At 57.5% G+C, this 27,940-nt stretch overlaps 1 protein-coding gene across 2 annotated transcripts; it reads left to right on the forward strand.

The window, feature by feature from the left end:
* The first annotated feature begins 1,537 nt into the window (after window positions 1–1,537).
* Window positions 1,538–27,821, forward strand: RRBP1 (ribosome binding protein 1). 2 transcript variants are annotated; one of them, XM_040611784.1, is made up of 24 exons: window positions 1,545–1,640; window positions 2,805–3,735; window positions 7,766–8,467; window positions 12,176–12,324; window positions 12,549–12,671; window positions 13,673–13,825; window positions 14,150–14,268; window positions 15,057–15,210; window positions 16,822–16,960; window positions 17,303–17,490; window positions 17,666–17,703; window positions 18,891–18,981; window positions 19,667–19,759; window positions 20,124–20,216; window positions 20,317–20,397; window positions 20,501–20,590; window positions 21,021–21,113; window positions 22,583–22,654; window positions 22,834–22,929; window positions 23,376–23,459; window positions 25,675–25,758; window positions 26,234–26,332; window positions 26,835–26,978; window positions 27,264–27,821. In XM_040611784.1, the coding sequence occupies exons 3-24, from the start codon at window positions 7,786–7,788 to the stop codon at window positions 27,300–27,302; spliced, it is 2,904 nt and encodes a 967-aa protein (XP_040467718.1). In that variant the 5' UTR covers window positions 1,545–1,640; window positions 2,805–3,735; window positions 7,766–7,785; the 3' UTR covers window positions 27,303–27,821. The 2 variants fall into 2 exon arrangements, with proteins under 2 accessions (XP_040467717.1, XP_040467718.1); XM_040611783.1 differs by lacking the exon at window positions 2,805–3,735 and having other exon boundaries at window positions 1,538–1,640.
* The last annotated feature ends 119 nt before the right edge of the window (window positions 27,822–27,940 follow it).

The raw sequence follows: 27,940 nt of genomic DNA on the forward strand, positions 1-27,940 counted from the left end.
TTGGCCATTGTGTCGAGATGTACCAGGCTGCGGGCAGGCCCTGCTGCCCGTCTCCAGCCCAGCCTCAATAGCACAGCTTGTTCTCCGCGCAAGGGGTGACGACGGGGCGGCAGCTGGTGCAAACCCCAGGGACGCCACTGAGAGCAGCCCCCACTGCCACCCCCCCAGGAGGTCTGGCCACTGAGATACGGTAACGTTGGTGCCCCAGGCACCTACACCAGGCTGCAAGGAGAGAGAGGCCAGGAGGCTGGAAGGTCCCAACAGCCTGCATTATGACGTTGGATTATCGCTCCCTCCCAGCTACTTTTATAATAAATTAATTTCTTACCCCACAGTCGGTGCCTAGCAAGTGCAGAAGCTAGGGTGTGCGGCACAACGTGGGGACGGGGAGAGATGGCTTTGAGCTTGGCTGAAGGTGCGGAGGCAGGGGAGACGTGCTCCCAGGCCAGACCTTCTGTGCGATTTTGGGTGAGAACTGTGGCCAGCACCATGTGTGTGTTACAGGGGATGCGGGAAACCTCTGAGCTGCCAGCCCGTGGCTCCCGCTGGGCTGGGTGCCTGGGTGGCTGCCTGGGTTTGGAGGCACATTCCTGCGGGGACAGGCCTTTGGTCCCACATGGTTCTCGTGTTCCCAGGGCAAAGAGCAGCAGGTACAGCATCTCCTGAAGGGTGCCCTGGCTCTTCTCCAGCACCTCAGCCTACTAGCTGGTGCCCTCCAACTCTTTTTCATTTCCAGGGTACTGGGGCATCCAGATCGCTTCCAGAGCACCCATTCCCTCCAGTGCAAACAGGCACCTGAGTGATACCCCTCCAATTTCTTCTGTCCCACCACAGAAGGTCGGCGCCAGGCCAGGAGGCAGACGGAGGGCGCATGCCCAGAGCACAGCTGTCATGCTGGTGGCACTGGCCACCGTTTGCAGCTCTGGGCATGGTTTTGTCCCTGTCCTGGGACCCGCAAGCTGGTGGGTGGTAGAGCAGCCCCAGCGCTGTTGAACCGCACAGCATCTGTGAACCCTGAGAAAAGGCTCCCGCTGGGGTCGGGCATCCGTGAGGTTCTGCTTCATAGTGCCCGTTGTGAGAGGGCCCAGAGCCCGAGCCAGCACCCCCACCCCCTGCAGGGAGCTCCCCAGCTTTCCCACCCATCCTCTCCCAGCTGTGTGTCCGGGCTCTGCACTCCCATATCCCTGGCAATCCCATCCTGGGGGTCCCTATCCCCGGTAATCCCCCTCTGGGGCTCCCTACCCCCAGCAATCCCACCCTGGGGTCCGCACCCCCATACCCCCGCCCCGGCCCCCGCGGGGGCAGAGCCCTGTGATGTCCCACCCGTCCCCCGGCCCGCGCACTGGGGACGCACAGCGGGACCCCCCACCCCGCCCGGGGTGCACCAGCTCCCCGGCCTCGCAGCGGCCCCGCCCCGTGCCCGCCCCCCGCCCCGCAGAGGCCCCGCCCCCCGCCCCGGCCCGCCCCGGCGCGCTGAGTGGGCCCCGCGGCGCGGCGCGGCGCGGCGCGAGGGGGGGGGGCGGGGCCGGGGGCGGGGCGGGGAGGGCCGGGCCGGGCCGGCCGAGCCCGGCGAGACCGCGGCGGAAAGTGCCACGACTCCACACGGCCGCGGCGCTGAGGAGGGACCGCGACCCGCACGGGTGGGTAGGCGCCGGTGCCGACCCCTCCCTATCCCCATCCCCTTCTGCGCGGGTCTTGAGTGGGGAGGGGGGCGACACCCCCGTCCGCGACTGTCAGCAGCCGCGGAGCGGAGACCCCCTCCGCGGCCCCGCCGCTCCCACGCGTGGGACGCTGGCCCGCCTGGCGGGGCGGGGGGCGCGTGCCTGCGACCCCGGGTTTGGGGTCTGGCCACGTTTGCGGGGGGGGGGCGGGGGGTCGACTGGATGAATGGCCCCGCGGTGAGGGCGGTGCGGAATGGCGGCGTGCGCGGCCGCCGCCGAGGGCCCCCCGCGCCCCCCCGGCCGCCCCGCTGCCCCGCAGCGCTCAGACTGTTCCCCAGCCCGGCCCGATGAAATTCATTAATCTGATTAAGCGCGGTTACAGAAGGTCACAGCTCTCCGGCGCTGTTCCCCATTTATTTATTTATATTTACTCCTTAATAATTCCCCCCCCCCGCCGCCTTAAAAATCCCCCCCAGCGCTGGGAGACCCCCAGCAACACAGTGTGGCCATGCCTGAAGCTTTTGGAGAGAGGCGGGGACCCCATAAGCGAAGCCCCCCCCCACCCCCAAGGTCCCTGCCGTGGGGATGCCACCAGCTTCCCGGTGGGTTTCCCGGCGGCCCCCCCAGCTCCTCCCGCCGCGGGCCGGCGGGGCCGGCGTGCACACGTGGCCGGCGGCACGGCGGGGCCCCCCGGCAGTGTCAGTGTCACAGCGGCGCTGCCAGGAGCCGCGTGGGGCGGGTGCCGCTGGGGGTGCGCACCCCGAACCGGCGGGGGGACACGGCGCTCCTGGGGAGGGAAACTCCTGCTCGCCGCCGCAGGGGTACCCCAGCTGCAGCTGCCTTACGGCGCGGCTGCGCTCTCCCGTGCGCGGACGGGGGGGGTTCTCGGGGTTTCCTCCCTTTTTCCTGTTTTGCCCCCCGCTCTCCGGCGGGGCACGGAGCCGGCAGCGCCGCCAGGGGACCCCCGCCCGCCGGGGCACGGGGCGCCCGCGGGGCCGCGGCTGTTGCTCGGCGCGGGGTGACGGGCCGCGCACCCGGACACCCTGCGGTGGGGCCGGCTGCGGGGGGGCGGGCGGGGTCCCCTCGCCGCCCCTCGGCTCTGCGCCTCGGATTGTAATTCTTGTCTCTTCTCTGTCGCGACAGGGCGGAGAGCGAAGCTCCGGGAGCGGGAGTGTCGGGGGTTGTCCCTGCCGGCAGCGCTCCTGGGGCCGGGCTGCCCGGCTGCCGGCAGGATCAGGCCTCCCGGTTCCCTGGCCCCGTCCTGCTGGAAGAACGCTGCCCCGGCCGTGCCTCTGCCCGCTGGGGAGGAAAGCTCGCACCGGGGGGCAGGGAAGGAGACAAGACCTTATTGCTTGGGGGGGGGGGCCGGGCAGTGTCTCCCCCACACAGCGGCCGGTCCCTTAGGCGCTGCCTGCTGCTTGCCCTGATGGCCCGGGAGATAATGGTGCCTTTTGGAAAAAGCCAAAATCTCAGCCGTGAAACTTGTGTGTTGGGTCAGCCAGCTTTGCCTGACCTGTCTCTGTGCGTTTAGGAAGGGAAGAGCTTTTTATTTGTGTGTTTTCTTCCCCTGCTGCGAGGGGCTGTGGAGGGAACCGTGGCACCTCGCAGGCAGGTGTTGCTGTGGGCTGTGCAGCGCCCAGCTGTGCGACCCCAGTTCTCACTTTCTCTGCCCTCTGACCACCCCATCACCTCCTCCTCTGCGTGGCTCTAACCTGAGATGCCACTTCAACAGCCAAGTGCAAGCCTTGGATTGCAGGAGGAGTGGTGTCCTGCTTCCAAAGAGCATCTTTTCCCATCTGCAGCACCTATCCAGACCAGGAGAAGATAACAAATATTTTCCTTTTGGCTGCCTAAAGAAAGAAGTTTTCTGTAGTTACTGCACAACCTTGTCTCTTCCTTTGCCTCTGCCCACCTGGCGCTTGACCCAGCCGATTTAAACCAGGGTTGGTGGAGGGCTGAGTCTCAAGGATACTGAATTCCCGTGGATTTCATGGAAGTGGTCGCAGAAGGGAGGAAAGGCTGAAGAGGTGGGAAAGCTGTAGCCTGGTTTCGGACACTTAGCTGTCTCTGGCAAGTAAGTCACTGAGCGTGGCACTGGTGCCATTGCACTGTGTGTCTGGGGGTTGGTTCATCTTGGAAATTGGTGCTGAAAAAACAGCAAGGCTGAGTGCTTTACTGGTTTTGCTTCCTTAGAGCAAGTTGGACTTTTGCTCAGGGCAAGCAGAGGTGACTGCAGGGTGGCAAGGGAGGCCTGGACACCTGGGCTGTTATCTGGGATGTTGGAAAATTTGATGGATAATGAAGAAAAGCCATAGGAGTGGGAGAGTCGGAGCACAGCATTTCAGCTGGCTCCTTTACATGAGAAGGCCAAGTGCAATACCAGTTGTCCGTCTTATTCCTGTTCTGGTGGTGGTGAAAAGCTTTAATGGAACAAGCTATTTTGGGGAAGGAGTTTGCATGTGGAGATATTTGATGATTTCCACTGTTTTGGCTGGGTGAGGATTAGGGGATGATCCTGCTCAGGAAACTTCACGCAGGTAAACGTGCTCAGTGTTGGACGTGAACATGAGTTTTTGAATGTGGACTCTGATAGCTGGTGGTGGCCCTGCTGCCCTTGGGCACCCAACCCTCGCCCAAAACAGCCTGGGCATCAGATTGAAAAATGCCGTGGGACAAAGTCCCGTGGAGAACCAGAAGATACAGAGAAGAGGATGCTGAAGTCTTCAAGCCTCCTCAAAGCCTGGCTGTCTAGCCAAACCTATACCTGCAAAACTACCCTTTAGGCATCCGTGAACAGACAAGGAACAGTGCCTTCAGCGCTCTGCTTTTCCATGTCCTGGCTAAGACTTTGTGCGGGTAGGAAGTGCAGAGGGCTTTTCTGCTGAAGGGCAAGGCAAGTGCGCTCCTGCCACCGTGCTCGCAAGGGGTGCCATGCCTTGCTGGGCAAATCCGGGAGCAAAACTTTCAGCCCTTGGAAGGGCAAAGGCAGCGAGGTCAGGAAATGCCAGTGCAGGGCTGCGCTTCTGATGCTAACGCTGCGGCACTTTGCTTCTAGCATTTATGCATCAGGAAGCTCCCAGAGGAAGATTTTTCCTTATCCCCCGAATGCCAAAGCCAGCCTGGCTTGATTGAAGCGCGTGTGGCAGTACACAGCCTGCTGCCGGCTCTGCGCCGCTCCAGTGATAGGCTCTTCCCTGAGCGAGTTGTTGGGCTGGTCCGTGCCAAGTCTCGGCCACAGGAGGAACTCTACTGGTAGAACTTGCTCCTCAGAGTCAGCACCGGGGCTGCGGGGCACGTGTGTTGAGACAGGACCAAAGTTTCTCTTTGCCGTGATAGCACTGCTGGGAGTAATTGCTGCCCCGTCAGTATCTTTCACTCTGTTTTGCATTTTCTCTCGGAACGTTTGTCCTTGGGAGCAGCGCAGGGTTTCTCTGGTCCAGCAGTGGGACGTTGCAAATGGCCCATGCAGGCATCTCCACTGCTTTCACAAGCTCCGGCTGCTGCGGCAGCTTGTCTTGCAGCTCCTCTAGGTTAGCGCTCCGGGCTGCTTGCTTCTTCTGTGGGCTTTGTTTTGGAGGGGGTTGTTTTGCTTTTTAAATTTTCGGTGGGTTTTTTTTGTTTAGCTAGGGAGGACTTTAAGGCTAATCTGTGTTGTTATCTCACCCTGGCTGTAAAGCCTGAGAGGAGGCAAAGGTACAGGCAGCTTTTACTGCAGTGGTGCTGGGTGAGGCTGCCTGCAGGGGAGGGGGAGCATGGGGCCTGTAAGGGCTTGGCGAGGGAGGGGGGGGGGATGACAGCAGCGAGGCCAGCACTGCCATCTCACCTAGTTCACTGCCTCAGCCTCTGCCTAATAATGCCGTCCTCTTTCATCTGTCCTCTGCATGGTAGATGCCTCTGTAGCAGTAGTTTTGGGCTTTTTCCTCTGTTCCCATCCTCCGTGGACTCCATCCAGCTGCTTTGGGAGGCGGCGGGAGCAGCTGACGGGGCTGGAGGGCGTTTGCCAGCAGTCAGTGATGCCCTTGCCCTAAGCTGGAGTGGTGAATTTTGACCTAAGTCTGACATGGTGGCAGCGGGAGGTCAGGAGTTCTGTTGGTACCAGTGCGGAACAGCTCTGGGGCGCACTGGTCTGGCCCTAAAGCCAGCAGAAGGACATGGGTACATGTTCTCTGGACCCTCGTTTCTATTTCCTGCCAGGAAGAGGAAACCCAGCCCTTTTCACCCTGCAGGTTAGGAATAATCCCTCTGTCCCGATGGGGACCATCCCAAAGTGATGCTGCATTGTCAGGAGGGAGGGGGCTGGCACCAGCTGTGCTGGGATGGGGCCGGCTGAGGCCGCTGAAATCCCAGACGGCCGGGACGGACCTGTGGTAGCGATGCCTGTAGTATCAACCTGTGGTAGCGATGCCTGTAGTATCAACCTGTGGTAGCGATGCCTGTAGTATCAACCTGTGGTAGCGATGCCTGTAGTATCAACCTGTGGTAGCGATGCCTGTAGTATCAACCTGTGGTAGCGATGCCTGTAGTATCAGCTGGGATCTCGCGCGGTGCCCTGGGGTAGGACCGTGGCCCTGCCGGGGGAGGCTGGTTCCAGCTGGCGTTGGCAGCGTGCCCGCCTGCCGGCTCTCTGCTGCTTCTGCTTGGCGAGATGGGCAGGGAGAGCTGGGCTGCTGGTTGAAACAGCTCTCAACACCCCCCCTGGGGTTGGAGGTGACATTTTCATTGCACTGTCACCCCCTGGCTGCACCGGTGCGGATTCGGCAGCTGTCAGCTGTGAGAAAGGGAAAAGCTCCGAGGTCTCTCCCTGCGAGCACTGAGGTTTTGAAAAGATGCTGATCTCCTTAGTTTTATTCTTATTTTTGCCTCCTCCCTTTCCAGCCGCTCCCTCCGTCCCCAGCCCGCAACCTCTTAAAGAGGAAATTCAATGATGTTTGCAGTTAAGCGTGGGGATGGGAACTTCTGATAGCCGAGGGCTTGATGCATTGATCACGAGAAAGCGCAGCCTGGCACCTCCTGGGGAGTGCCCCTGCGCAGATGAACTGCCTGACTGCAGCATCGGGGGGGTTGTGAGCCACGTGGAGGTGATGCCCCCACGGGGGAAACGCGCGAGCGGGACAGCGGGGAAGAGCCTGGCTTCCAGACTCGGGACGGGGTTCGGTTAGCGGTTAAGAAGAGTGGAGGCAGCAGCATCTTCCTCCGCGTGGGGCTGCACCGCGCCTGCCAGGTCTCAGACCAGGCAGTACAGTCTCCGTTGCTGCTGCCTGTGTTATGGATGGAGAACCTGAGCGTGGAGAGGAGGGTGGGAAAGGACCATGTGCCCAGTTTGCCCGCCAGTTAATAGCAGAGTTGGAAAGAGAAGCGCCATATCCAGTGTTCCCTTTGCAAGTCTCGTTTCTTCCTGCGGGCATCTACTGGGGAGATGAGATGGTTAATGACCGTGCTTTGCATTTTTTTGGCTTGAACTTAGGCCTTTTCCTGGTGTTTGCATCTCAAGGAGATGGTAGCGTCTTGGTTCTCTGTGTGACATGACATCTGTAGCATCATTGCTGGGCTGGTTCTTGTCACTGGAGGCTGGGAGCAGCGACCCAGTGGGATGCGGTCACTGCGCATCCTCCCTGCCAGGCTGGGCAGAGGCCAGCAGTGCCGCAGGGCGCGGGTGGCAAAGGGAGGCGGCCAAGGCTGTTGCAAAGCTGGGGAAAGCTCTCCCGTGCATACTTTCCCCTTCTAGGGGGATGTTTTATTCCAAAGCTGAGACCCTGGATGTACTTCCACCTGAGCATGGGTGCAGCGATAAGGCCAGGTGGCCCAGGGAGAGCCCAGGTCTTGGCCAGACTGCACCAGGCCGTCTGGAAACGGGCTCTCTTACTGCCGCAGGGCTGCAGGTATTGCCCAGGGTCGTGCACAGGCAGCGCAGTGGGGGATTGCAAACCTGGGAGGTGGTGGGGGATGTCGTCAGGTTGCCCTCACCAGAGGTGTGTGAATCCTGAGCACTTTTTGGAGCGTGGTGCCGTTTGGAAACACAGATGGACACAGGAAACTCGCTGCTCACAGAAAGGCCATTGTACCTCTTTGTTTTCCCCACTAACTGTTGTTCTGGTGTCTTGCAGGCACAGAAGAATAAGGCACGATGGATGTCTATGACCCTCAGACGCTGGGTGTTATGGTCTTCGGAGGTTTTATGGTGGTATCAGCCATCGGGATCTTCCTGGTGTCCACCTTCTCCATGAAGGAGACTTCTTATGAGGAAGCCTTGGCCAAGCAACGCAAAGAGCTTAAGACGACCCAGCAGCAGAAAAAAGAGACAAAGAAGAAAGAGAAACCTGTTGAGAAAAAAGGAAAAGGAAAGAAAAAGGAAGAGAAGCCTAATGGAAAGATCCCAGAGCAGCCCCTGACTCGGGAAGCAAGGGACTCTCCCAAGCAGGTGGTTGTTAAGCCTGCTGTGGTGCCTGAGCCTGTAACCGTTGCACCTCCGGTTGCAACGGTGTCCGTAGCCCCCCAGGAAAAGGAGAAACCTGCTCCGTCACCTAAGGAGAAGAGGAAGAAGGAGAAGAAGGTGGCAAAGGTAGAGCCTGCTCCCAGCCCGGTGTTGGCTTCGCCTCCTGTCAGCGTCACCAAAAGTTCTCCTGTCCTGGAGGTGACCCCTAAGGAGGTGCCCGTTGTGGCCGTGCCACCGGTTGGCACACAGCAAAGTGCTCCGGTGGTCAGCTCCGTAACCATCAAGAAAAGCAATGCTCTTCCAACCCATGAGGAGCAGAAGCATAATGGACCTGTCAAGAAGAAAGCTGCATCCAAGAAGAAGAGCGAGCCAGGTAAGGCCAAGTTCCTCTGCATATATCCCTGTTGGGTAAGCCGGCAGGGCATCTTGGTGCTGTCAAAGCAGAGCTCTCCCAGTCCGAGATCTCTTCGTTTTTCTTCAGTGTTGGAAACAGGGCAGCTGCAGAAAGGCTGTCTCTGGTGGGATGGACCATGTGCACCAAGGGGAAGGTGGGCTCAGAAAGGCTCGTACTGGACTGTAGTTCTCTTGGGGCGGGGGGAGTAGAGTTAAGGTCAAGAGTTTATTGACTCGTTTGCTCTCTGTAACGTGTTGCCTCCTGCGTCGGGTACCCCTGGTTGGTGCTTAGCTCCTCAGTCCAGCGCACAGATGTTGGGGAGTTGCCGGTTCCTCTCAGATGTGCTGTTGGCGGGTCTCTGAGCAGATCTGTGCATCGAGAGTGAGAAGGAGGGGCACGGACCTGTCCTGGAGGAGGGGGAAGCAGCTGCCAGGGTGCTGGACATCTGGACAGGAAGCCAAGGCGTGGTGTTTTCTCCTTCCACCCCTGATTATTAGGAGTACGCAGGAGCTCTACTACTCTTCTTCTACGGGGAGATGGGTCACTGCTAGTTTCCTCCTTCTTCAATGCTGGTGAAAACCAGCCTGTTGGAAGAGAGAGGACCGAAGGGATTTTGTACTGCGGGAGGCTGATGATAGGATAGTTAGGGGGAAGTGACTTTGGATACATCACAGGGAAGGGAAAACTTGCCCGGTGCCTTTCATGCCTCACTTGGTTGACTCGGAGGTGGGAGAGATTAAAGAAGGTGGTCCTGCACTCTGCAGGGTGTAAATGCGCGTAGGGAGGGGAGAAGCGGCTCTGTAGCTGGATTCTTGCTTCTCATTGCACCAGCATGAACAGTTTGGGTTTTATTTTTGGTTAAGTGGTAATTACAGGCAGTAAAACGTGAGAGCTTTCAGACCTGTGGAAGTGTTCCCACAGGGACACGTGGGAGAATATCTGTCAGGTGTTCTCAAAGCTGTGATGCATAGGTTTCATTTCTTTCTTTCTTTACAAGAAAACCAACCAAACAAAAAGACACCCCTACTTGCCAGCCTTCTCCAGATGTTCAAACCTAGCTGCCATGGAACCTGGCAGTTCCTGCACCCGTGTTCTGGGAGAGGGCCCTGCTACTCAGCAGGACATTTTGTGGCTGCTGGTCTCTGAGGTCGGGTTAAAACCCTCGTATCTGCTCCTCTGAGGAAAGGATTTCCCTAAAGGCCATCTCCACATAGTGACCAGGTTTGAAACAGTGTGAGCGGCCGCTGCTGGAGGGTATCACAGAGATAGTGTTGGGGAGACTGTAGGTGGCTGGTTTTGGCACATGCACGCAGGGATGCACTTCTCTTAATGCTGAAAAACACTGAATCCAAGCTGTAACAGCCAAGGGAATCTGGATGGGAGATGGGCTTTTAGCACGTGTTAAGTTGGGAGTGGTTTTGCCTGCTCTGAGCATCTACTCCTTTGGGTATGAAGTCCCGATCCTGCATGTTTTAAAAGCCAAGAGTGATGTCTTAGCTGCTCCTGTGGGATTTTTCAGAGGAAAGCTCTTTTGCACCACAAAGCTGGCTGCAGTTTGCCCAAGGTATAGTGGGCAGCCTTTTGACAGCTGTGGTCGGTCTCTCCTCAAAGGCAGAAGCAACAAATTATCCCGTGGCAGATAAAAATGGGTGTTCAGAGTGTTCAAAGACACGTGCTCGGCACTGAAACAGATGGCAAACCTGACAAGAGCGGCTTGGGGTATTTTCCTCTTGTGTGGTTTGTTTTTAGTCTCCTGCATCACACAAAAAACTTGCTCGCAAATGGTTCATGTGTACTCGCGCCCCATTATCTGTGGTAGCAGGAGCCATGCTCTGCCATGAAACACGCGTGGGTACCCAATCCGGGCTGCAGCCCCCAGGTGGGCTCCATGCAAGGATTGTCTGTGTCTCCCTGGGTTTGGGAAGCAACTTTTCAGACCCCTCGTCCCGTGCAGCTTTGCCTGCATGGCTGCTGCTTGTTTCGCCGCTTCCTTCAGTGAGGCGGGAGGGTTCTGACTGCGAGCAGGCTCGGCAGAGCCCTGGCTGCCTTTCACCGCGGGCTGGCACGCTTCCCCAGCTCCCCTTGCCAGCTGCAAGGTGGGGTTTGTGTCGTGTCTGCCTTGTGCAAGGCTTGCTCGCGTGGCGCTGGCAGGAGGTGGGCAAAATTTTGTTTGGTGGGTCCCTCCACCTGGTGGGACTGGGCCAGGGGATGTGACGTGCTGTCCTGCGCCTGTGCCATGGCCAGAAGGAGTAAACTCTGAGCCAAGCTCTTGGGCCCCGGTTGCACAAGTCAGCGGAGCTGCCCTGACTCTGTTGCTGGGAAGTGGCTGCTGCTGGGGACGCAGACTCTGCTGCTGCCAGGGCTTAGCGCAGCCATCCCGAATGGATCTAGCAGAAGCCAGGAGCAAAGAGTGTGTGCTGGAGCTGCTAGGCGTTCCCAGACTTTGCTACTCTGTTGCTGTGGTGGGTTGTCTGTGGCTGGCTGCCAGCCACCCACCCAGCCACTCTCTGACTCCCCCTTCCTCAACAACATGGAGGAGAAAATACGATGGCGAAGCTTGTGGGTCAGGAGAGAGACAGGTGATTACTTAGCATCTACTATCACAGGCTACCCAGGCGTGACTTGGGGAGAACTAGTTTAAATTTTTCCCCATTAAAGCAGATGAGAAACAGAGACAAAAGGAAGACGAGACCTTCCTCTCCTACCCCTCTTCCCAGGCTCAACTTCACCCCTTCCCGCTTGACTTCTCTACCTCCCCTCCCTGAGCGGTGCAGGGAGCGGGGGGCTGCAGTCAGTCCCTAACAGCTCCTCTCGGCCACTCCTTCCTCCTCACACCTTTCCCCTGCTCCAGCCTGGGGACTTCCATGGGCTGCAGTCCGTCAGGGTGAACCTGCCCCAGCGTGGGCTCCTCCCCAGGGGCTGCAGGGGCAGCTCTGCTTCCATGCCTGCAGCACCTCCTCCTTTTTGTCCTTGCTGCTTGTGGTGTCTGAGCTCTGCATTCAGGAGACTGGAATCCAAACTGCTCTTTCTTATGGGATTTTTTAAGGAAAATGAGCTACTAGGCCATACCTACTGTGCAGGGACTCCCGGACCACTGCCTGCCACCCTCTTATCTGTCATGACCACTTGCACTGTAGTTCTATGACAGCATCACGGCCCCTGATGCTCCTTGGCTTTCCCGGATTAGCAGAGGGATCGGAGAAGGGCTGGAGTCATCTCGTGCCCTTAGCAAAGGGCTGGAACAAACCTGCCTGGTGAAAGGCAGGAGATGGCCTTGCTGCTCTGCATCACCGGCACCACTGCGCGGAGCAAAATCCCCCAGCGAGGCTGTGTCACGATGGAGTCCAGCTTCTGATGCCCACCATGTCTCTGCTCCCTGGCATGAGCAAAGCGTGCCCAGCTCCGTCTGGAATCGCTCAGTGTGACGGAGGGCGGTGGCAGGGCGGCAGGAGCAGTAGCAGAGCCAGGCAGAGGTGGCAGCTGGCTCAGGGAACGCTTGTCTGTGGTGAGCACCGTCCCCAGCGCTCGTCACACTGCTTTCAGTTAGAGAGGTATCAAACTTGGCTGTGGACATCTGGGCGGTTGCTGGCGTGAAATGGCAGTTATGGGGTTGGAGTCAACTGAGGTGATGCTACTCAGCCCTGCCGCTGGCTCGAGCGCTCCCAACCCCTCCTCTCTCCTCCCCAGCACCTGCGGACTCGGATGGGCCCCTCTACCTGCCCTACAAGACGCTTGTGTCCACAGTCAGCAGCACGGTGTTCAGCGAGGGGGAGGCCCAGCGGCTCATCGAGATCCTGACGGAGAAAGCGGGCATCGTCCAGGACACCTGGCACACGGTAGGGCTGGCAGCACCGCCGTGGCCGCCAGGGCTGGGCCGAGCCTCGGGGGGTGCGCAGGGGTGAAGGCAGCCCGTTTTCGGGCAGGCTGTCCCCCGAGGGTCAGCCTTAGGGACGGGAGCTGAATTTTCCCTGGAGCAGAGGGCAGGACCCTGTGCGTGTGGGGGGGAGGGGTTGGATGCGGAGGTGGTGGTCCCCGCTGATGTGCCACCCTGTGCCGGCAGGCCACGCAGAAGGGTGACCCTGTCACTGTCCTGAAACGCCAGCTGGAGGAGAAGGAGAAGCAGCTCGGCACTGAGCAGGAGGCTGCAGCCGCTGCCAGGAACAAGATGCGGGAGCTGAGCAAGGTAAGTGCGCGCAGCCCTCCCGGCACCCCGGGCACGGGCCCTGCCCCTCGCGGCTCGCCATGTGCCTCCCTCTCCCCGCGTCTCACCCGCCCTTGGAGGTGAAGCCCAGGGTCCTCTGGGCCCTTCATCCGTTTGCTGTTTTCTCCCCCAAAAGGGGAGGAGATGCCCACCTGAGCTCCTCTCCTGGGCCTGATCCAGCCCGGGGAGGCACGTGCCCTGTTGGCAGCCGCAGCAGGAGCGGGCTAAAGCCGTGCCCGTAAGAGACTGCAGCTTTCTGCTGCTCTACGGAGGACAGTAAAGCCCTTCTCATCTCTTGGCAGAGCCCCTGAGCTGAGAAGGTGTTGATCAGTCCCTTTTTAAGGAGCTTGGTCCTATTTACAGCCCCTTGCCTGACTCAGACCCTTGCCTCTACCTCTCGTTGGGTGTTGAAGTCAGAAGGGACCCCCGGCGCGTCGTGCTCAGCACCTCCTGCCCCGCAGCCGCCAGGACCCTGCTGCAGCAGGTCCGTCTGCCTGCAGGCAGGACGAAGCCACCCTGTGCACTGAGTGCTGTGCTAAACCCCGGCCTGCGCAGGCAGCCCAGGGCAGCGGCACGGCATCGCCCAGCCGGCCAAGAGAGCATCCCTGCCTTGGCAGGGGGCGGAGGGGGTGTGTGTTTGGTTTGTGGGGCTGATTTCTTTTTTTAGTTTTCCTGCTTTGCCCCAAACTTGATGTGATGATATTGATCCTGGGGCCGGGGAGGGGAATAAAATTCCAGGCTGTCACTCCTCTCTCTTAGCTGGCCCAATGTGGAACAACAGTGGCATCCAGTGGCCACGGAGCCCAAAGCTTAATGCAGGAGGAAATGGAAGTGCGGAAGGGTGTAGCTGGGCCTGGGGGCAGCGCCGAAAGGGTTACACTTCTTAAAGTCTTCTGAGCTAGGAGGCCACTTGGTTCGAGAGTCCCCTTAAAGCAGGGAAGTTCCTACGCTGAGGACTGACCGGGTGGCTTCTCTCCTCGAAGGAGCTGGCGGCCGAGCGGGCCAAGGCGACGGCCGTGGAGGGCAAGCTGAAGGAGCAGCTGCTGGCCCGCGAGCAGGAGATGGCAGCGGTGCAGGCACGCATGCAGGCCAGCTACCAGGACCATGTCAGCGAAACGCAGCAGCTGCAGGGCAAGGTGAGCCCCACGCGGTGCTCTGCCGCTTCCTCCGCTGGCTGCCGGCTGGCCCTCGGCGGCAGCTGCCTGGTCTTTTGGAGAAGACCGAGGTGGACGAGGGGGCCAGAGCCTCGGGGAGGGGCGAGAGCCCCGCAGTGCTCCTGAGCTGTAGAAGAGGGATGTGGGAGCATCCTCACGGGATGCAGCAGCCGCAGGGGCTGTCAGCATCAGCAGACACCTCGCTGTGGCTTCCTTGCCAGTCCCTCTTGCCCATGGAGTGGGCTCCTCAGGAGAGAGCAGAGGGACCGGCGGTGGCGGCATTAACCCCTGTTGGGCTCTCCCTAGATCCGGACCCTGCAGGAGCAGCTGGAGAACGGCCCCAACACGCAGCTGGCTCGCCTGCAGCAGGAGAACTCCATCCTGAGGGATGCCCTCAACCAGACCAGCAGCCAGATGGAGAGCAAGTAAGACTGGGGTGGGGGGCAGAGCCTGGGGCCGCCCTCTGGCAAGCCCTGGGGGTGGCTGTCCATCAGGCTTGGCCACCCCCTTTCTGGAGGGTGCTTCTACAGACGCCCCAGCTAGCTGGAGGTAGAGGGGGGAGTGAGGAAGAGATTGCCAAATGGCTTTTGGGGGCCTGGCAGGGGAAACAAGGATGCTTTTCCCAAGTGGAAGGGCAGGGGAAACCCTCTCTGCTTTGGGGTCACCTGTGCTGATGCTAGCAGAGGGGGCAGAGGGGACCAGAAGGCGCTGCAGCATTTCTCCACACTTTGGGGAGCTTGTGCTCACCAACTTCAGAAGAAATGTCGCTGGCTGTTTGATGGGAGTGATGCTGCAGAGAACCGAGACCTGCCTGGTGCACACAGAACAACCAGGAGCCAGGGGGAAGAATTTGGCGCTCCTTTTTGTAGAAAGTCTGAAATGGCTGGTGATTAACAGTGGTCAACTAATTTCAGAGCAGACTCCAGCTGCTTAGAGTGCTTTCTCCTGTGTCTGGGAACACAGATCCTTGCGTCTTCTATTTCATGAGAAAGGAATGTCTCCTGTGATTGAAACGGAGCTTTTGGAATTGATGTGTCAGCTCCTTCCACCCCATCCCTGAAGGACCAGGCGTGTCCCAGAAACAGGCCAACGCAACTGTTGAGATGTTTCAAGCCCTGTTATCAGGCCCACGGGAGGATGTGTTCCCCCTGGGTAACGCCAGGGATGCCTGACTGGCCTGCGGGCTGGAATAACGCTGCTTCTCTTGGTGCAGGCAAAATGCTGAGGTGGCCAAGCTACGGCAGGAGTGCAGCAAGCTGATGAAAGAGCTGTCTGAGAAGTCGGAGGTGCTGCAGCAAGAGGAGCAGCAGAGGAAGAGCTGGGAGATCAAAGCATTGGCCTTGGAGAAGCAGATGGAGCAGCTGCAGGTCAGGCAAGCGCCTGCAAACCTGCTCCCCCCGGGTGTGAGGGTGGGGGGAAGCCTAGAGGGTGCACCGTGCTGGGTGGTAGCCTCAGGTGAGAGAGGAACCCAATGGCCCCTGCCAGCGGGTGCTCACGAGGACGTGGGTGCTCCCTCTCGACTCTTAAGCCCTTGGTGCAGGAGGTAGAGCTCGTGGCTTTGTTGTTGTCTCCGGGGTGTGGCTGGATTTGGGGTTTTTAGGGGTGTTTAAAGGACACCTCCCAGGTAGAGCCTCTGAGCACGCTGCTGGAGCAGTGGCTTATCGCTGGCAGGTGGGCTGAAGCCAAGCAGAGAGGAGCATCTTCTGGGGGGTGGCAGCACTCCTGCTGGGATTCAGCTCTGCCAGGGGCTGGGAGCATTGATCCCAAGTACCCCTGACCCGGGAACTTTCACTTCTTTCCCCCAAGGATGGCAGACATGGTAAGGGATGCAATGTGTCCCTCCTGCACTGTGGTCTCCGAATTGCTCTGGCCTCTCAGTGAAGGGTATGTTGTGGTGGAGGCCTTTATCTGTGCATGCCAAAGTGGTTTTGCAGAGGCGGTCCTAAAGCAAGGGGCCTTCAATATCCTTATAATTTTTTGGGTGCCCGAGGATGCAGATCTCCTTTTGCTGGGCTGGTTTTGGCCCCTGCTGCTTTTGCAGGTGAGGAGTGAGGAGGGTGATGTAGGCATGCAGCTGGTGTGAAGGCAGAAGCTGCCTTCCTGACCCAAAACACCAGCTTCTTGGCATGCTTTTAGGAGAACTTCTCCAGGGCTTCCAGCTTGCTGTACACCTTAATACTAATTAAACAAATCATACTACCTGGAAGACTTTAAAGCTAGCGATGTGTTGAAGGCACTTAGGGAGAATGTGCTCCACAGTAACACCTGGAGCTCTGAGCTGAGGATACAGGGTCAAATCCTCAAAAAACAGAAAAGTCCTGCTTGCTTGGTGGTTCTGGAAGCATTAGTCAGAGATGGGGCTGCTGGTTTACCACCTTACATCCCCTCCATGCAAAGCAATTTCCCTCCATCTGCAAGGGCACTACTCGTAGAGCTGCTGGTTTGCAGCATGCTCCTCGTCCCCCTCCTCTGCCTTCCCCTTTGAAGGGCCTGCCTTGGCCAGGCCTCTTCCTCTCTGCTTTCTAAGATGGAAAAAAAAAGTATTCCCTGGCCCAAACCGCACAGAAAATTTCTCTGTGTGTGGAAACACGTGGCTGGATGTCTCCGTCCTGCTAAGCACCGTGGCAGTACCTCTCCCTCCTGGCCTGGGGCTGCGCTAGGAGCAGGGCTTTAAGAGGTTTTTCAGAGCTTGGCTTTCCGGAGGGGAGGATGGCCGGGGAAGATGGCCGTGGTCTTGGCCCGGAACGGAGACGCTGGGGTGGTGTCTGCTTCCCACTTGAGGGCTGGCAAATGATAAAACATGAGCATGAGGCAAGATGCTTCATGCACAGGGGGAGCATGGGGGGAAGGATGACTTACACCACCACCACCCCTCAAAGCACAGCTTAAAAATAACATTATGTGACACATGGAGCTTTGCTTCAAATTGGCTGGGGTGCCTGGCACGCTATGGAAAGCCTTCTCTTCCTGCTGTGCAGGCTTCCCAAAGGGAAGTGGAGGCGACGCTGCAGAAGAGGCTGGACGAAGTCAGTGACGAGCTCTGCAGAACCCAAACCAGCTACAAAAGCTTGTTAGCGGAGGCAGAAAAGGCCAAAGGACAGCAGCAGAGCATTGCTGGTGAGGGCCTTGGATCGGCATGGGGGGCTGTGGGGCAGGCATGCAGCTTTCGGGGACGGGTGCTTACTGGTGGGGCTGGTTGGGGCAAGCAGTAGACCCAGGGACTTGTTAGGCTGGCGTTGGTGCGAGCAAGATGTGGGACTGCTCTGTGGTCCTGTCCTAGGATGCCACTCCAGTCCCTCTCTCCTGGGCTGTCCTGCATCCCTGCCTGCCCCATCTGTGCCTCCTGGAAGCACCCACAGCCAAGGCTTCCTTGGCCAGGAGTCCTGCTTAGGCAGGGCAGGGAGTCTCCCAGTTTGTTTACACCTGCCTTACCGTGTTTCTCTGCCCTTCCTCCAGCAGAACTGCAGGCCAAGCTGCTGAGCTCCGAAACAGAGGTCAAAAGCAAGTTGCTGGAGCTGGACAACATGAAGGGGAAACTGCAGGATGCCAGCTTGGAGAATATGAGACTCCTGGAGAGGATCAAATCCATCGAAGCTCTGCTGGAGGCAGGCCAGATGAGGGAGGCAGAAAAAGACAGAGACTTGCAGGTCACATGCTCGTTTAATTGGGGTGGGGGGAGGAGAGGGGGTTACACCGCTCGAGCAGGGGTTTTTACGCGGGGTTAACGCGGTACCTGTGTTCTCTTTGCTCTGGGATGCTGCAGAGAAGGGTGACCTGCATCACTGCCTAGGACAGGTCATGAGAGTGCTTTCTGTCTTCCAGGCAGCCAACGAAGCAGAAATGAAGCAGCTGCGGTCAAGGTGGGTCTGGCTACACATGGGAACTGCCGCAGCACCTCCAGCTTGCTGTCCCTGTGTCCCAGGCTTCCCCAGGAGCTGAGCCCTATGGGTGAGGGCTTCCCGCCCTCTCTGTTAGGCAGGCTCGGGGACTGGAGCTGGGAAGGCAAGGTCAATCCTGGCCAGCACAGCTGTTTAAAACAAAACTTGGCTCCGGTGCTGGCCCCAAATAACAGCCAGTCCTTTCTGAAGTAAGGCTGTAGTTGCTGGCAGACACATGGAGGCTGGCTGGTCCTGCAGAATAAGGGGGTTCTGGTGGTGGCGGGATGGGGTGTTGGGTGGGGTGTCTCTGATCCAGGCCCCTGCTCAAAGCTGGGCCAACCAGAGGAGGCTTTCGGGGGATGTTTCCAGATGTCTCCAAGGGTGGAAATTCACCTCCTCTCTGGGTCCCTGTTCTAGTGTTCAACAACCTCTGCCCTCCCCTCCAGTGCAGAAAGGTTTCCTGGCATTTCACTGGAGTTTCCCATGTCACGACCTGTGCTTGCTGCCCTTTGTCTGTGTGTTGGGCACCTCCACCGTCTCAGGGTCTGCACAGGAGGAGGATTTCTCAGATGCCCTCACTGCCAGCGAGCATGCAGCATTCCTTTAAAGGAGGGCAGCTGTTCAGTTGTCCTGGGACCCTCAAGAGACTTGAGTGGTTCTTGTCAAGGACCTGAAACTTCCTTGGTCTGCTCAAGCTGAGGCTCCCTTCAGGGCAGGTGGTGGATCTGGGGCTGTGGGGGGAAGCTGCAGGCTCTCAGGTGGCTGGTCGACAGCCCTGATTTATGGTCGCTCAAGGTAGTAGGGTGATGCTTTCAAAAGCAGCACTGTGGGCTCTCTTAGCCTAGTGAGCCGTGGATGGGAGTGTGTTGGAAGCAGTCCCAGTTGTGTAAGTCGGAATTTCTAGCCGTTGGATCAGGTTACTTCTTCCTCTTGTCCTGGGTGTACAGCCAGCTACTCACTGGCTGGCTATTGCTGATAAGCAGGTAGAAAACTAGATCTCCCTCCGGTATTGCCATGGCTGTGGTTTTTTGTCCTGCTCCCTCTTCCTCCTGCTGTGGATAGGTCCTGGAGCAGACCGGGATAGGAAGGGCTGTGGTCCCCATCTCAGGAGCTTGCTACCTGGGAGGAACACAGATGCTGAGACTCACTCCTCCATCCTGCCCTTCCAGGCTCCAGGAGAAGATGGACCAACTGTCATCCTTGGAAAGGGAGGCCACAGAGCTGCGAGAGGCGATGGAGCAACAGAAGATTAAAAACAATGTGAGTGAACTAACTGGGCTCAGCTTTTGCTGCTCACGGTTTTCTCCTCCAAAACCCAGATCTCTGGAGATTGAATGACCACCCATTGTAGTCAGCTACCGATGGCTCCATGGTGCGGCCAGAGGCTCTTCCAGCCCCGTGGAGCACTGGTGGCTTGCCTCGTCTGCCAGAGCAGGAATCTCCCCGGCAGGCTGTGCAGCTTGAGCTGATGGGCTGCCTGGGTGGAGATGTCCGCCCCCAGCTCTCTTGGGAGGTTTAAGACGTGGTACATCAGGGAGATCCTACCCCAGCAGGGTCAAGGCAGCCCCTGAGCAGGGGTCCCTCTGCTCCTTATCCCTCTACTACAAGGTGGTATCGGTTGTGTGGAGGCAGCCTTGCAGCCTTCCACTTAGCCTGCGTCCTCTGCAGGCGCCCTGAGAGCTGCTCCTGGGGCTCCTGCCTGCACCCAGCTTTGCTCTGCTCCCTTGAGTCCCCCCCTGAACGGTGCGGTGCATTGGGCGGCTGCAGGGATGGAGGGGAAGGGGGCTCACGTGGGCGGTGGCATGGAAGAGCCTTGGCCAAAGCAACTGGCTGCCGCTTCTCTTCCTGAGCGGAGGCTTTGAATCCTCCACAGTGCCAACAAGCAGCTTGGTGGCCTTTGGCGTGATGTGTGGCTTATTGGCCTCTGTGTGTGTGGTCTCGGCAGGACCTGCGTGAGAAGAACTGGAAAGCAATGGAAGCGTTGGCCACGGTGGAGAAGGTGTGCGAGGAAAAACTACTTGCTGCTACAAAAGCAAAGGTGAGCCTGGGATTTCTCTGTAGTGGTGGTGCTGGTGGTTTAAGGGAACATTCAGCCTCCCTGAGCCACCAGAGATGCTTGCCCTGGGTTGCCTGCCTCCTCTTGGGCACAGCGCTGGCCCAACCCTCCTGCCAGCGTCTCCAGAGTTTGTCTTGAGGGCCCTGTGTCCTGGTACTGATCATGGGGGAACCAGGGGACGGCTGAACTGGAAAGAATGTTTTCATGGTTCTCAGCGGCAGCAGTTTTCTCTGTTGGCTGGTGTCCCGGTGCTGGCTCACCCCAGTACAAAAGCAGGACTGGCACTGGCAGCCTGGACAGCAGGCGCCCAAGATCTCCATCCCATGCCACTTTCTCCCTGTTACAGGAGGAGCTGGCCCAACAGCTGGATGTGCTCCAGATGCAAACCAAGGAGACGCTGCTCTCTGTCCTCCCTGGGGTCGATGTGTCCTCGCAGCAGGTGGGCACGGGCTTTCCCAGCCCCCGCAGAGCCTCCACCGCATGGGAAGGACAAGTGTCTAAGCATCCTTTTTCTTCCTTATCTTTTTTTTCAAACTCAGGATTATGACATGTGGCTACAAGAGCTGAAGGAAAAGACCATGGATGCATTAAAGCAGCAGACAATTGCAACAGAGCCACTGGTAAGTGAAGGGGGTGGAAAATGGAAGGGCGAGGGAATGCCTGAGGGTCACTCGTTCCTTTTCCTCACCTCTCTCTCTCTCCATCCCTTCCCTCTCTTTTCAGGATTCAGCACTTAAATTAAAAGAGGCAGAGGAAGCGCAAAGCACTTTACAAGCAGAATGCGAGCAGTACAGAGCGATCCTTGCAGAGACAGTAAGTTGCAGCCCTTTGTGCTGGGGTGTCCTTCCACTAGAAATACCTCTTGAGAGGTCTCTGGCAGCCCAGGATGTCCGTGAGCTCATGGTGGGCATTTCCTGGTGTATTGGTGGGTGCTGTGTGGAAAGCTGTTTGTCAGTGAGTGAGACGGGGGAATAGGAGAAGTCTGGATTTTTAAAGCTTTTCTTCAGCCTAATTGTGTTGGAAACCTTCCTGGTGGTGGTGGGATATGGCACGGCAAGAGGCTCTGGTGATCAGGGTGGTTGAGCCAGCCTGGCAGCTGGGAGCCCCTAGCCCCACCCGAGGCACCTAGTTCTGTCACCCAGATCCTTGGAGAGATGTTGGGTATGCCAGGGCTTCCAGCCCTGACACTGCTCAGCCTGGGGGGGGCGGGGGAGGTTTGGGCTCATTGAGGCTTTGCCAACAGGAAGGGATGCTGCGAGACCTGCAGAAGAGTGTGGAGGAGGAGGAGCAGGTGTGGAAGGCAAAGCTCACAGCATCTGAAGAGGAACTCCAGAAGGTGCGTGTTCAGGGCACACCATTCGGGTTTGTTGTGCGTGGGGCTGGACTCGAGGGGGGGGGGGAGCAGAGGGGCTGTGAGCTATAGATCAGCTGATGGCCCTAACTGTTCTGCCAGCCTCGAACTCTTGAGACACGGGGACTTTCTCTTCACCCCAAACCCACCCCTCCTGTCACCAAACCAGCCGCCAAGAAGCCCACCTCACGTAGGAGCTAAGCTCTTCTTCCTCCTGGGTGCCACCTCCCTGCCTGGTGGGTGCCTAGAGCCTGCCAGCGGAGCGGGAGGAGTGGCGCAGCTCCCGGGTTTGGGCACGGTGGTTGTCACCGTCGCAGTGACCCAGTGCTGGGAAGCTGGGCTGAGCCCTGCTGGCGGGGGTGGCCTGGCGGGAGGAGAGCACGTGCGGGGCTCAGGGGCTCCCGCTGTCAGAGGAACTTGGCTTGTTCTCAAAACCCAGGCTGACCTTGGCGTTTGTTCAGCCTTTGGAAAGGAGAGGTCCAAGCCACGCACTGCACATAGCTCTGGGTCCAGCTGTCTGTCCAGCTCTCGGTACCGCTCTCCCTAGTCAGCCAGCCAGCCAGCAGCTGCCAGAGAGCCCTTGTTGCCCAGGGGTTGAGCGAGGAGCGTGTTTCACGAGCTCTCGTGACTTAGCCGGAGCCTGGGAGAACTTGGCCAGCTGTGCCTTTTCTGCAGAGCAGACTTATCTCCTCCCTCTTGAACGCAGAACGGAGATGGAGCTGCTTTCCCCAGCCTGGCTCCCCACCGCTCACACGGGATTCTGGAGTCAAGTGAGGCTGCAGGGAGGTGGGGGAGCTCTGGTGCGAGAGATCTGTGGTGGCTGCCGGCGGGTGGCTGCTCCTGGAGCAGCGCTGTTCATTGCACAGGGTGACGTGGCTGCTGGTGGCTGCTGGCAGCAGGGTGTTCCTGGTGGGATGGATGGCTGCTGGCTTCGGCAGGTCCCAGAGCAGTCCTGCCTCTCTGTGGAGAAGAGGTGAATTCCTCCCTTCCAAAAAATTCAGCAGCTGTGGAGTTTTCTTCAAGAATCAGGCCAGGTTTAAATGCAAACTCCGTGCTTTTTCGGATACCTCGTTGGAATGTCTGCCTTGCCACTTCCAAACCAAAGGTGCTTTCGGTAGGGAACTCGCACCGAGCCTGGTGCCGGTTTCTCAGGTGTTGAAAGCTGACCACAGCCAGCTGGTCCTGTGGGCAAAAGCTGTTACCTTGCTCCATGATTTACAGCCCAAGCTGTAATTGCATTGGATGTAATGTTGGATTCGTCTTTCCCTGGAGGAGGAGCTCCTGCCCTGCAGGCTGTGGAGCTCCACTTTGGTGTCAGGTCCTTCTGCACTGGGGTGCAGGATGAAGTGGGAGAGGTGGGAGTGCAACGCTGGACCATTTTTGGTTGAATGAAAGATGCTCAGTGTCCATGTGAGGTGCCATTCACTGACCTTCTCTGATCCTTTCTGCCTTAGTCACAACTCCAGCTGAAACCTCTTGAAGACATGGTGGAGAAGTTGAAAGCAGATCTGCAGAGCACAGATCAGGTAATGCTTTTTGGGTGTGGGAGAAGGTCACCGCGCAGGTGCCAGATGGATGCGTACTGTGCTTGGGCTGAGTCGGAACCCACCTCCTGACTTGCCCTGGGAAAGGCAGGCTTGGATGTTTGGGATGTGTTGGACCACAGACAATCAGCCCCCTCATGCTTTCCTCCCTTTTAATCCAGCTAAAGGAATACACGTCTCTTCTGGAAAGGCAACTGGAAAATCACTTGGAGACAGCCAGCTCCGAACGCCAGAACTACACAAAAGAAGTTGAAGTTGTAAGTGTGGCGGCCGTTTACCGTCTTAAACGCTTCTTTTTTCTAAGCCTGACTCGCCACCCATCCACATTTCAGGGATTTGGGGGGTGCATCGGGGACCTGCAGCTTTGCAAAGCAGGAGAAAACAGATGGAGGTGTTCACTCCAGTCTGGGCTGTAGACACCTGAATTCAGGAGATCCATTGGCAAGGTGATGGGACAGATCTGTGAGGAGATGCTGTCTGCTGCTCCACGGTGGCCTGTGGGATTTCTGTGGCTCGGGTGAGGCGGAGCTGTGTCACAGCTGTCTCTCTCTGAGCAGGCATCAGCAGGCAGGTTACGTTAGCAAGTAATGCCATCACGGCCTCTTTGAGAAGACGTTGCATCATAAAAATGTTTCCTTGAGCCAAACGGCTCCAAAACCAAGTGCATAAATGGACTTTTGTTGTTATTGTTGTTCCTCAACAGCTGAGGCAGCTCTTGTCAGAGTCCCAGGAGCAGCTGGAGGCAGCAAAGACAGAAACACAGAAGCAGAGCAAGGAGCTGACCCTGGTAAGGGGGATCCTGCAGCTGCCCAGCTGGGACCTGGCTGCTCTGCGTGCGGCTGGTTCGCGAGCCCCGTGGTGGGGCCAGCATCCTCCCTGCAGGTTCAGGGAGAGGGGGAAGGCACGGCCAGGGCACGGTGAAACCTGGTGCTGCCAGGCACCAGGCTGATCCAGCTTTCAGAGGGGATGTTGAAGACCCAGGAGAAAATTTTTTTTACCCACCTTTCCTTCCATGATGGGGGTGGGAAGGGAGAGCAGCAAGGCTTGTGTGAGCTGGCATGTAGCAGAAGAAACCAGTCACCCCACCACTGAACACTGGTTGCCCCACCGCCACCCTGGGGTAGGGGTTTGGGTGCCTTAAGCATCCATCCATCCCTCTCTGGCTGGGAGGGCTGAGGCTGTGCAGCCCGTGTGTAGGGGTCACTCAGGGAGCCGAAGGATGGGGCTAGGTTTCTGCAGGTAAGTGGGGGAGAGGACTGGGATATAGGGCCAGATCTGCCAAAACCACGAGAGCTATTGGGTTTAAATCCGTAATTTCACTGTGAGAGGCTCAGGAGGTTGTTTTTAAAGTCCTTGGGGGTACCGCTGGCTGGCGGAGCCACTTGGAGTAGAACAAGCTGGGAGTGCAGTGTCCCTTGGGTGCCGTGACTCTTCCCAGCCTTGCTGCTATTGCTCAGCCTCTTGCTCATGAGGGAATGTGGCGCAGGGTCGTCATTAGCCTTAATCTCATTAGATGGGCAGGTGCCTTTGAGTGTGGAACACATTTGGGCTTACCCAGAAACCTGCCCTTTCTTCTGGCAGAGGCATGCTGCTAGCTTACAGTGTGACTGCCGGTGCTGCTGCAATGCAGGATGGAGCTCTGGTGGATGGAGTTGGGGGGGGTTTATTTGGGGTGGTGGTGGTCAAGTAACTGCCTCCCCAGCCACCCCAGCTGTGATCTATGGCAAAACGGGACCTGTTACCCTGCCTTGATTGCTTTTTTTAACACAACTATGTTAGTACAAAGCCTCAGCAGTGGCTTTAAACCAAGATGCTGAGTGATCAAAGGAGAGCGGATGAGGCGCAAGCATGTGCTCTGCACCCCTGGGAACTGTTGTGCCTCAGGCTGCCTGTGTTAGGTACCACTGTCCTGCGTCCAGCAGAAACTGAGATGGTTTTCCAAACGTTTTAGCTCATGTGCAAGCAAAAAAGCTAGCGAACTTTACCTGTAGGTCCTTGTGGGTCTTGTAACGGCTACAGTGCTGAGATGCGTAACTGAGCCAGGCTTGCTGATCCTCCTTCCAGGTCAGGCAGCAGTTAAGTGAGATGAAGAGTCATGTACAGGATGGAGAAGTAGGGTCACAAGCTTACCCAAGTGAGCCTGCACCCCTCGAGGTTAGGGTGGCGAGAGTGCTGCCCATGGGGCACTGACCTGACCCTTAACCGTGTCCCTTGTCCTGTCCGACAGTCTCTAACCGCATGGAGAACCGCACATGGCTTTGCTCAGGGCTGTTACGGTTGTGTCATCTCCTGTCCAGTGTGTTGGGGGGAAGCCAGCCCCTCGTCCTATTCCTGCTGGGAACACGTCGCCAGCCGGCTTTTGCCAGGCTGTTCCGCTTGGGAGCCCTCTGCCACTGGCAGTAGGCTGGCAGGATTTTGGGGGAGGCAGGCAAGGGATGCTGCAAGCCCTTGGGCCAACATGGTCACACGATGGTGGCCCATTGGGTTCAGGCTTGGGTTTTCTTGGAGGAAGGGGACAGCCTGACAGCTGCGCCAGGATCCCTTTCCAGCTGGCGGGGATTAGGATTACAGAGGCTCCGTAAATCTTGCTGGAGCTGGGCTGAGGGCATTAGCTGTGGCCCTTCCCTTTCACCAGTGGTGCTGCTGCCGCGAGCCGGGCTCCATCTCCTCTAATCCAGTTAAGTGTGGAGCCTTCTGCCTGGCATGGGCATCTGCCGGGCAAGTCCTCTGCTATGGGGTACCTCTCGTCCCAGGTCCCAGCTGGCGCTGCCCAAGGGGCAGGCAAAATTTGGCAATACAAAGCCAAGCCTCGGGCTTGCCATCAGCATTATCCCAGCTTTTCTGTGGGGCGGGGATGCTGGTACCTATTGCCATTTGATGCCCTGGGGAAAGCTTCAATTTTCATTTCTTCTGTATAGCCTTCTTGGCGATGTCCCCACCAGCTCACTCTTGGGTCTTTTTAAAATTTTATTTCTGGGTGTTTTCTCCTTTTCTCAACACAGTTGAAAACCCAGCTGGAGCAAAACAAAACACTAGTGGAGAAGGAGCAAGTGCTGCGGCAAAAGCTGGCGCTGGAGCTGGAGGAGGTGGGTGTGGTGAGGATACAAGGGTTTACAAAGCCATTATGGGTTCTTAGCTGCTAATGAAGCTCAAGAATTAATTTGAAGAATTGCTTTGAAGGTTTTTTCCCCATCCCTGTCTGCATCTCAGACATGGCTGCACTCCCTCACGCATCTGAAGAGCTTCCGGCAGCAGCTGTACTGAAGCCACGTGGCATTGCTGGTCCCTGGAACTGCCCCTCTCCTGGCCCACCCGTGGGGTTTGCCAGCTCTTTCCCTTGAAGGTTCAGGGCTTTAGCCGGGCTTCACGCTGCTGCTGGTGACAAGTGCCATCTTCCCCATGGATCAGCAACCACAGGCGCATCACATGTAGCATCCAGCCATCCGACAGTGGCTGCGTGACCCACCTGGTCCCTCGAGGCCGGGCCAGTGGGACCAGGGGTGGTGAGGGGCAGGGTGTGGGAGGCACCTGCCGCTTACCGGGTCTGTGTCCCCCTTCCAGGCCCAGAGCTTGGCATGCAGTCTGCAGGCAGAGCTGGAAAAGCTGAGACTAGCTGAAAATGCAGCAGCTCCAGGCACGGAGGAGGCCCAGCAGCTCCAGGTGATTCGGCTGCCCTGCTCTCTTGTGCTTGGGGTTTGACCAAGACAGCAAAAGCTGTCTCCAGGCAGGACTAGGGGCATAGCTTATCCTTCCTGGGGTTGGTGGGGCAAGGTGGACGGTTCCCCTGCAGGTTGCTCCCTGCCCAGGGCTGGCTGTGAGCTCCAGCATGGCTTATGGACAGCAGGGGGCAAGTCACAGCCACTTTGTCCATGTTGACCAAGAGATCCGAGCCGATACTTTCACCAGGCTGGGCTTTTCACATCTCGGGAAACCATTCTCCTGCCACGAGGCTGTCTCGGGCCCATGGCATCTCCAAGGGAGCCGGTGTGGTGGGGTGATACCTAGCTCCTTCAGCAGGGAGGGAGCTGGGTGCTCCTCTGGCTTGTGGCTGCCGAGGTGGCTCAGTGCAGATCTGAGGTGACCTGAGATGTTTTGGAGGGGGGAATGTCACCAGACGGCCAAGGGAGGCTCAGGCAGATGCCTTCTTTTGACTCCCGTGTAGGAAAAACTTGAAAAAGAAAAAAAATTAACAAAGGACCTGGGCCAGGCAGCAACCAAACTACAGGAGCTACTGAAGGTTACCCAGGACCAACTGGCCAAAGAGAGAGAAACAGTGAAGAAGTTGAAAGAACAGCTTCAGGAAACGGTACTTGTGGTGGCCACAGACATCCTTCCCCTTGGTGCTGGGGTGGAGGGCAGGGGGAAGCGTGTGTCACGCAGTGGTTGAAAACCAGAGACAAGGTGGCACTTGCTGCCAGAAACCATCTGGGTGGCTTTTGGGAAGGTCTGGGAGCACAGGAGATGATGGTCATGGTTCTCCCTGCTCAAAAGGCAGGACCTGGCCCATCTGTGAAACGCTTTGATGCTTGAGCTGCCACGAGGATAAGGTTGAGACCCAGTAGAGTAACCCACCTCTCTTTTCCTTCTCCAGGGGGAAGAGGAAAGTTTGAAGGAAGGGACTTCAGTCTGACGAGTCTGTGACCTAGACCTTACCGTCACCTTACCAAAATGCCTTACACATTCCTAAAACTAAAATAAAAATATATGCTGAATTTACTGTAGATAAAAGTTACAAGCCATTAGTGACTTAAAACCTAGTTTTGAAACTTAAAAAAAAAACAAACAAAAAAACCCAGCCAGTAAACAGTGCAGGCATATGTTTATAAGAAAATCTTCATACTGTTTTGTACAACTACCGTTTGTTCCCCAGGGAGCCGTACTGACCATGTCAGGGCAGGCAGAACCCACGAATGTGTGAAAAGGGAAGACTGTGTTTGTACATCAACTGGTGCAATTATTTTTTTCTTTTATTTTCCTTTTTTCTCTTTTTTTTTTTGTTTTGTTTTGTTTGTTTGTTGGAGTGAAAGAAGTGTGAAAGTGAGACCCACCATGGAAGGAAGCCTCTCTTTGATGGGTGGCTCTTGGCACGTATCCTTTTGTGTATTTCCGGGTGTCGATGCAATTAAAATGATGTAGTGAAAAGAGCTTATCCTTGCTTCATTTTCCCGGTTATTATTTATTAATTTTTTATGAAGTTTGCAAGCCAGCCAGGTGCTTGGGGTCACTGAAGAAGGACCCTGCTGTGGCCAGGAGCAGATCCTCTATTCC

The sequence above is a fragment of the Falco naumanni genome, chromosome 12, assembly GCF_017639655.2.
Source record: "Falco naumanni isolate bFalNau1 chromosome 12, bFalNau1.pat, whole genome shotgun sequence".
Classification (NCBI taxonomy): Eukaryota; Metazoa; Chordata; class Aves; order Falconiformes; family Falconidae; genus Falco; species Falco naumanni.

What these genes read in the sequence shown, in the direction of transcription:
- RRBP1 (XM_040611783.1), top strand. Translation starts at nt 7,786, where the DNA reads ATGGATGTCTATGACCCTCAGACGCTGGGTGTTATGGTCTTCGGAGGT. An exon ending in TTGCTGCTACAAAAGCAAAG is followed by an intron (nt 19,760 to 20,123) that starts GTGAGCCTGGGA and finishes TCCCTGTTACAG; the next exon opens with GAGGAGCTGGCCCAACAGCT. An exon ending in AGGAGGCCCAGCAGCTCCAG is followed by an intron (nt 26,333 to 26,834) that starts GTGATTCGGCTG and finishes ACTCCCGTGTAG; the next exon opens with GAAAAACTTGAAAAAGAAAA.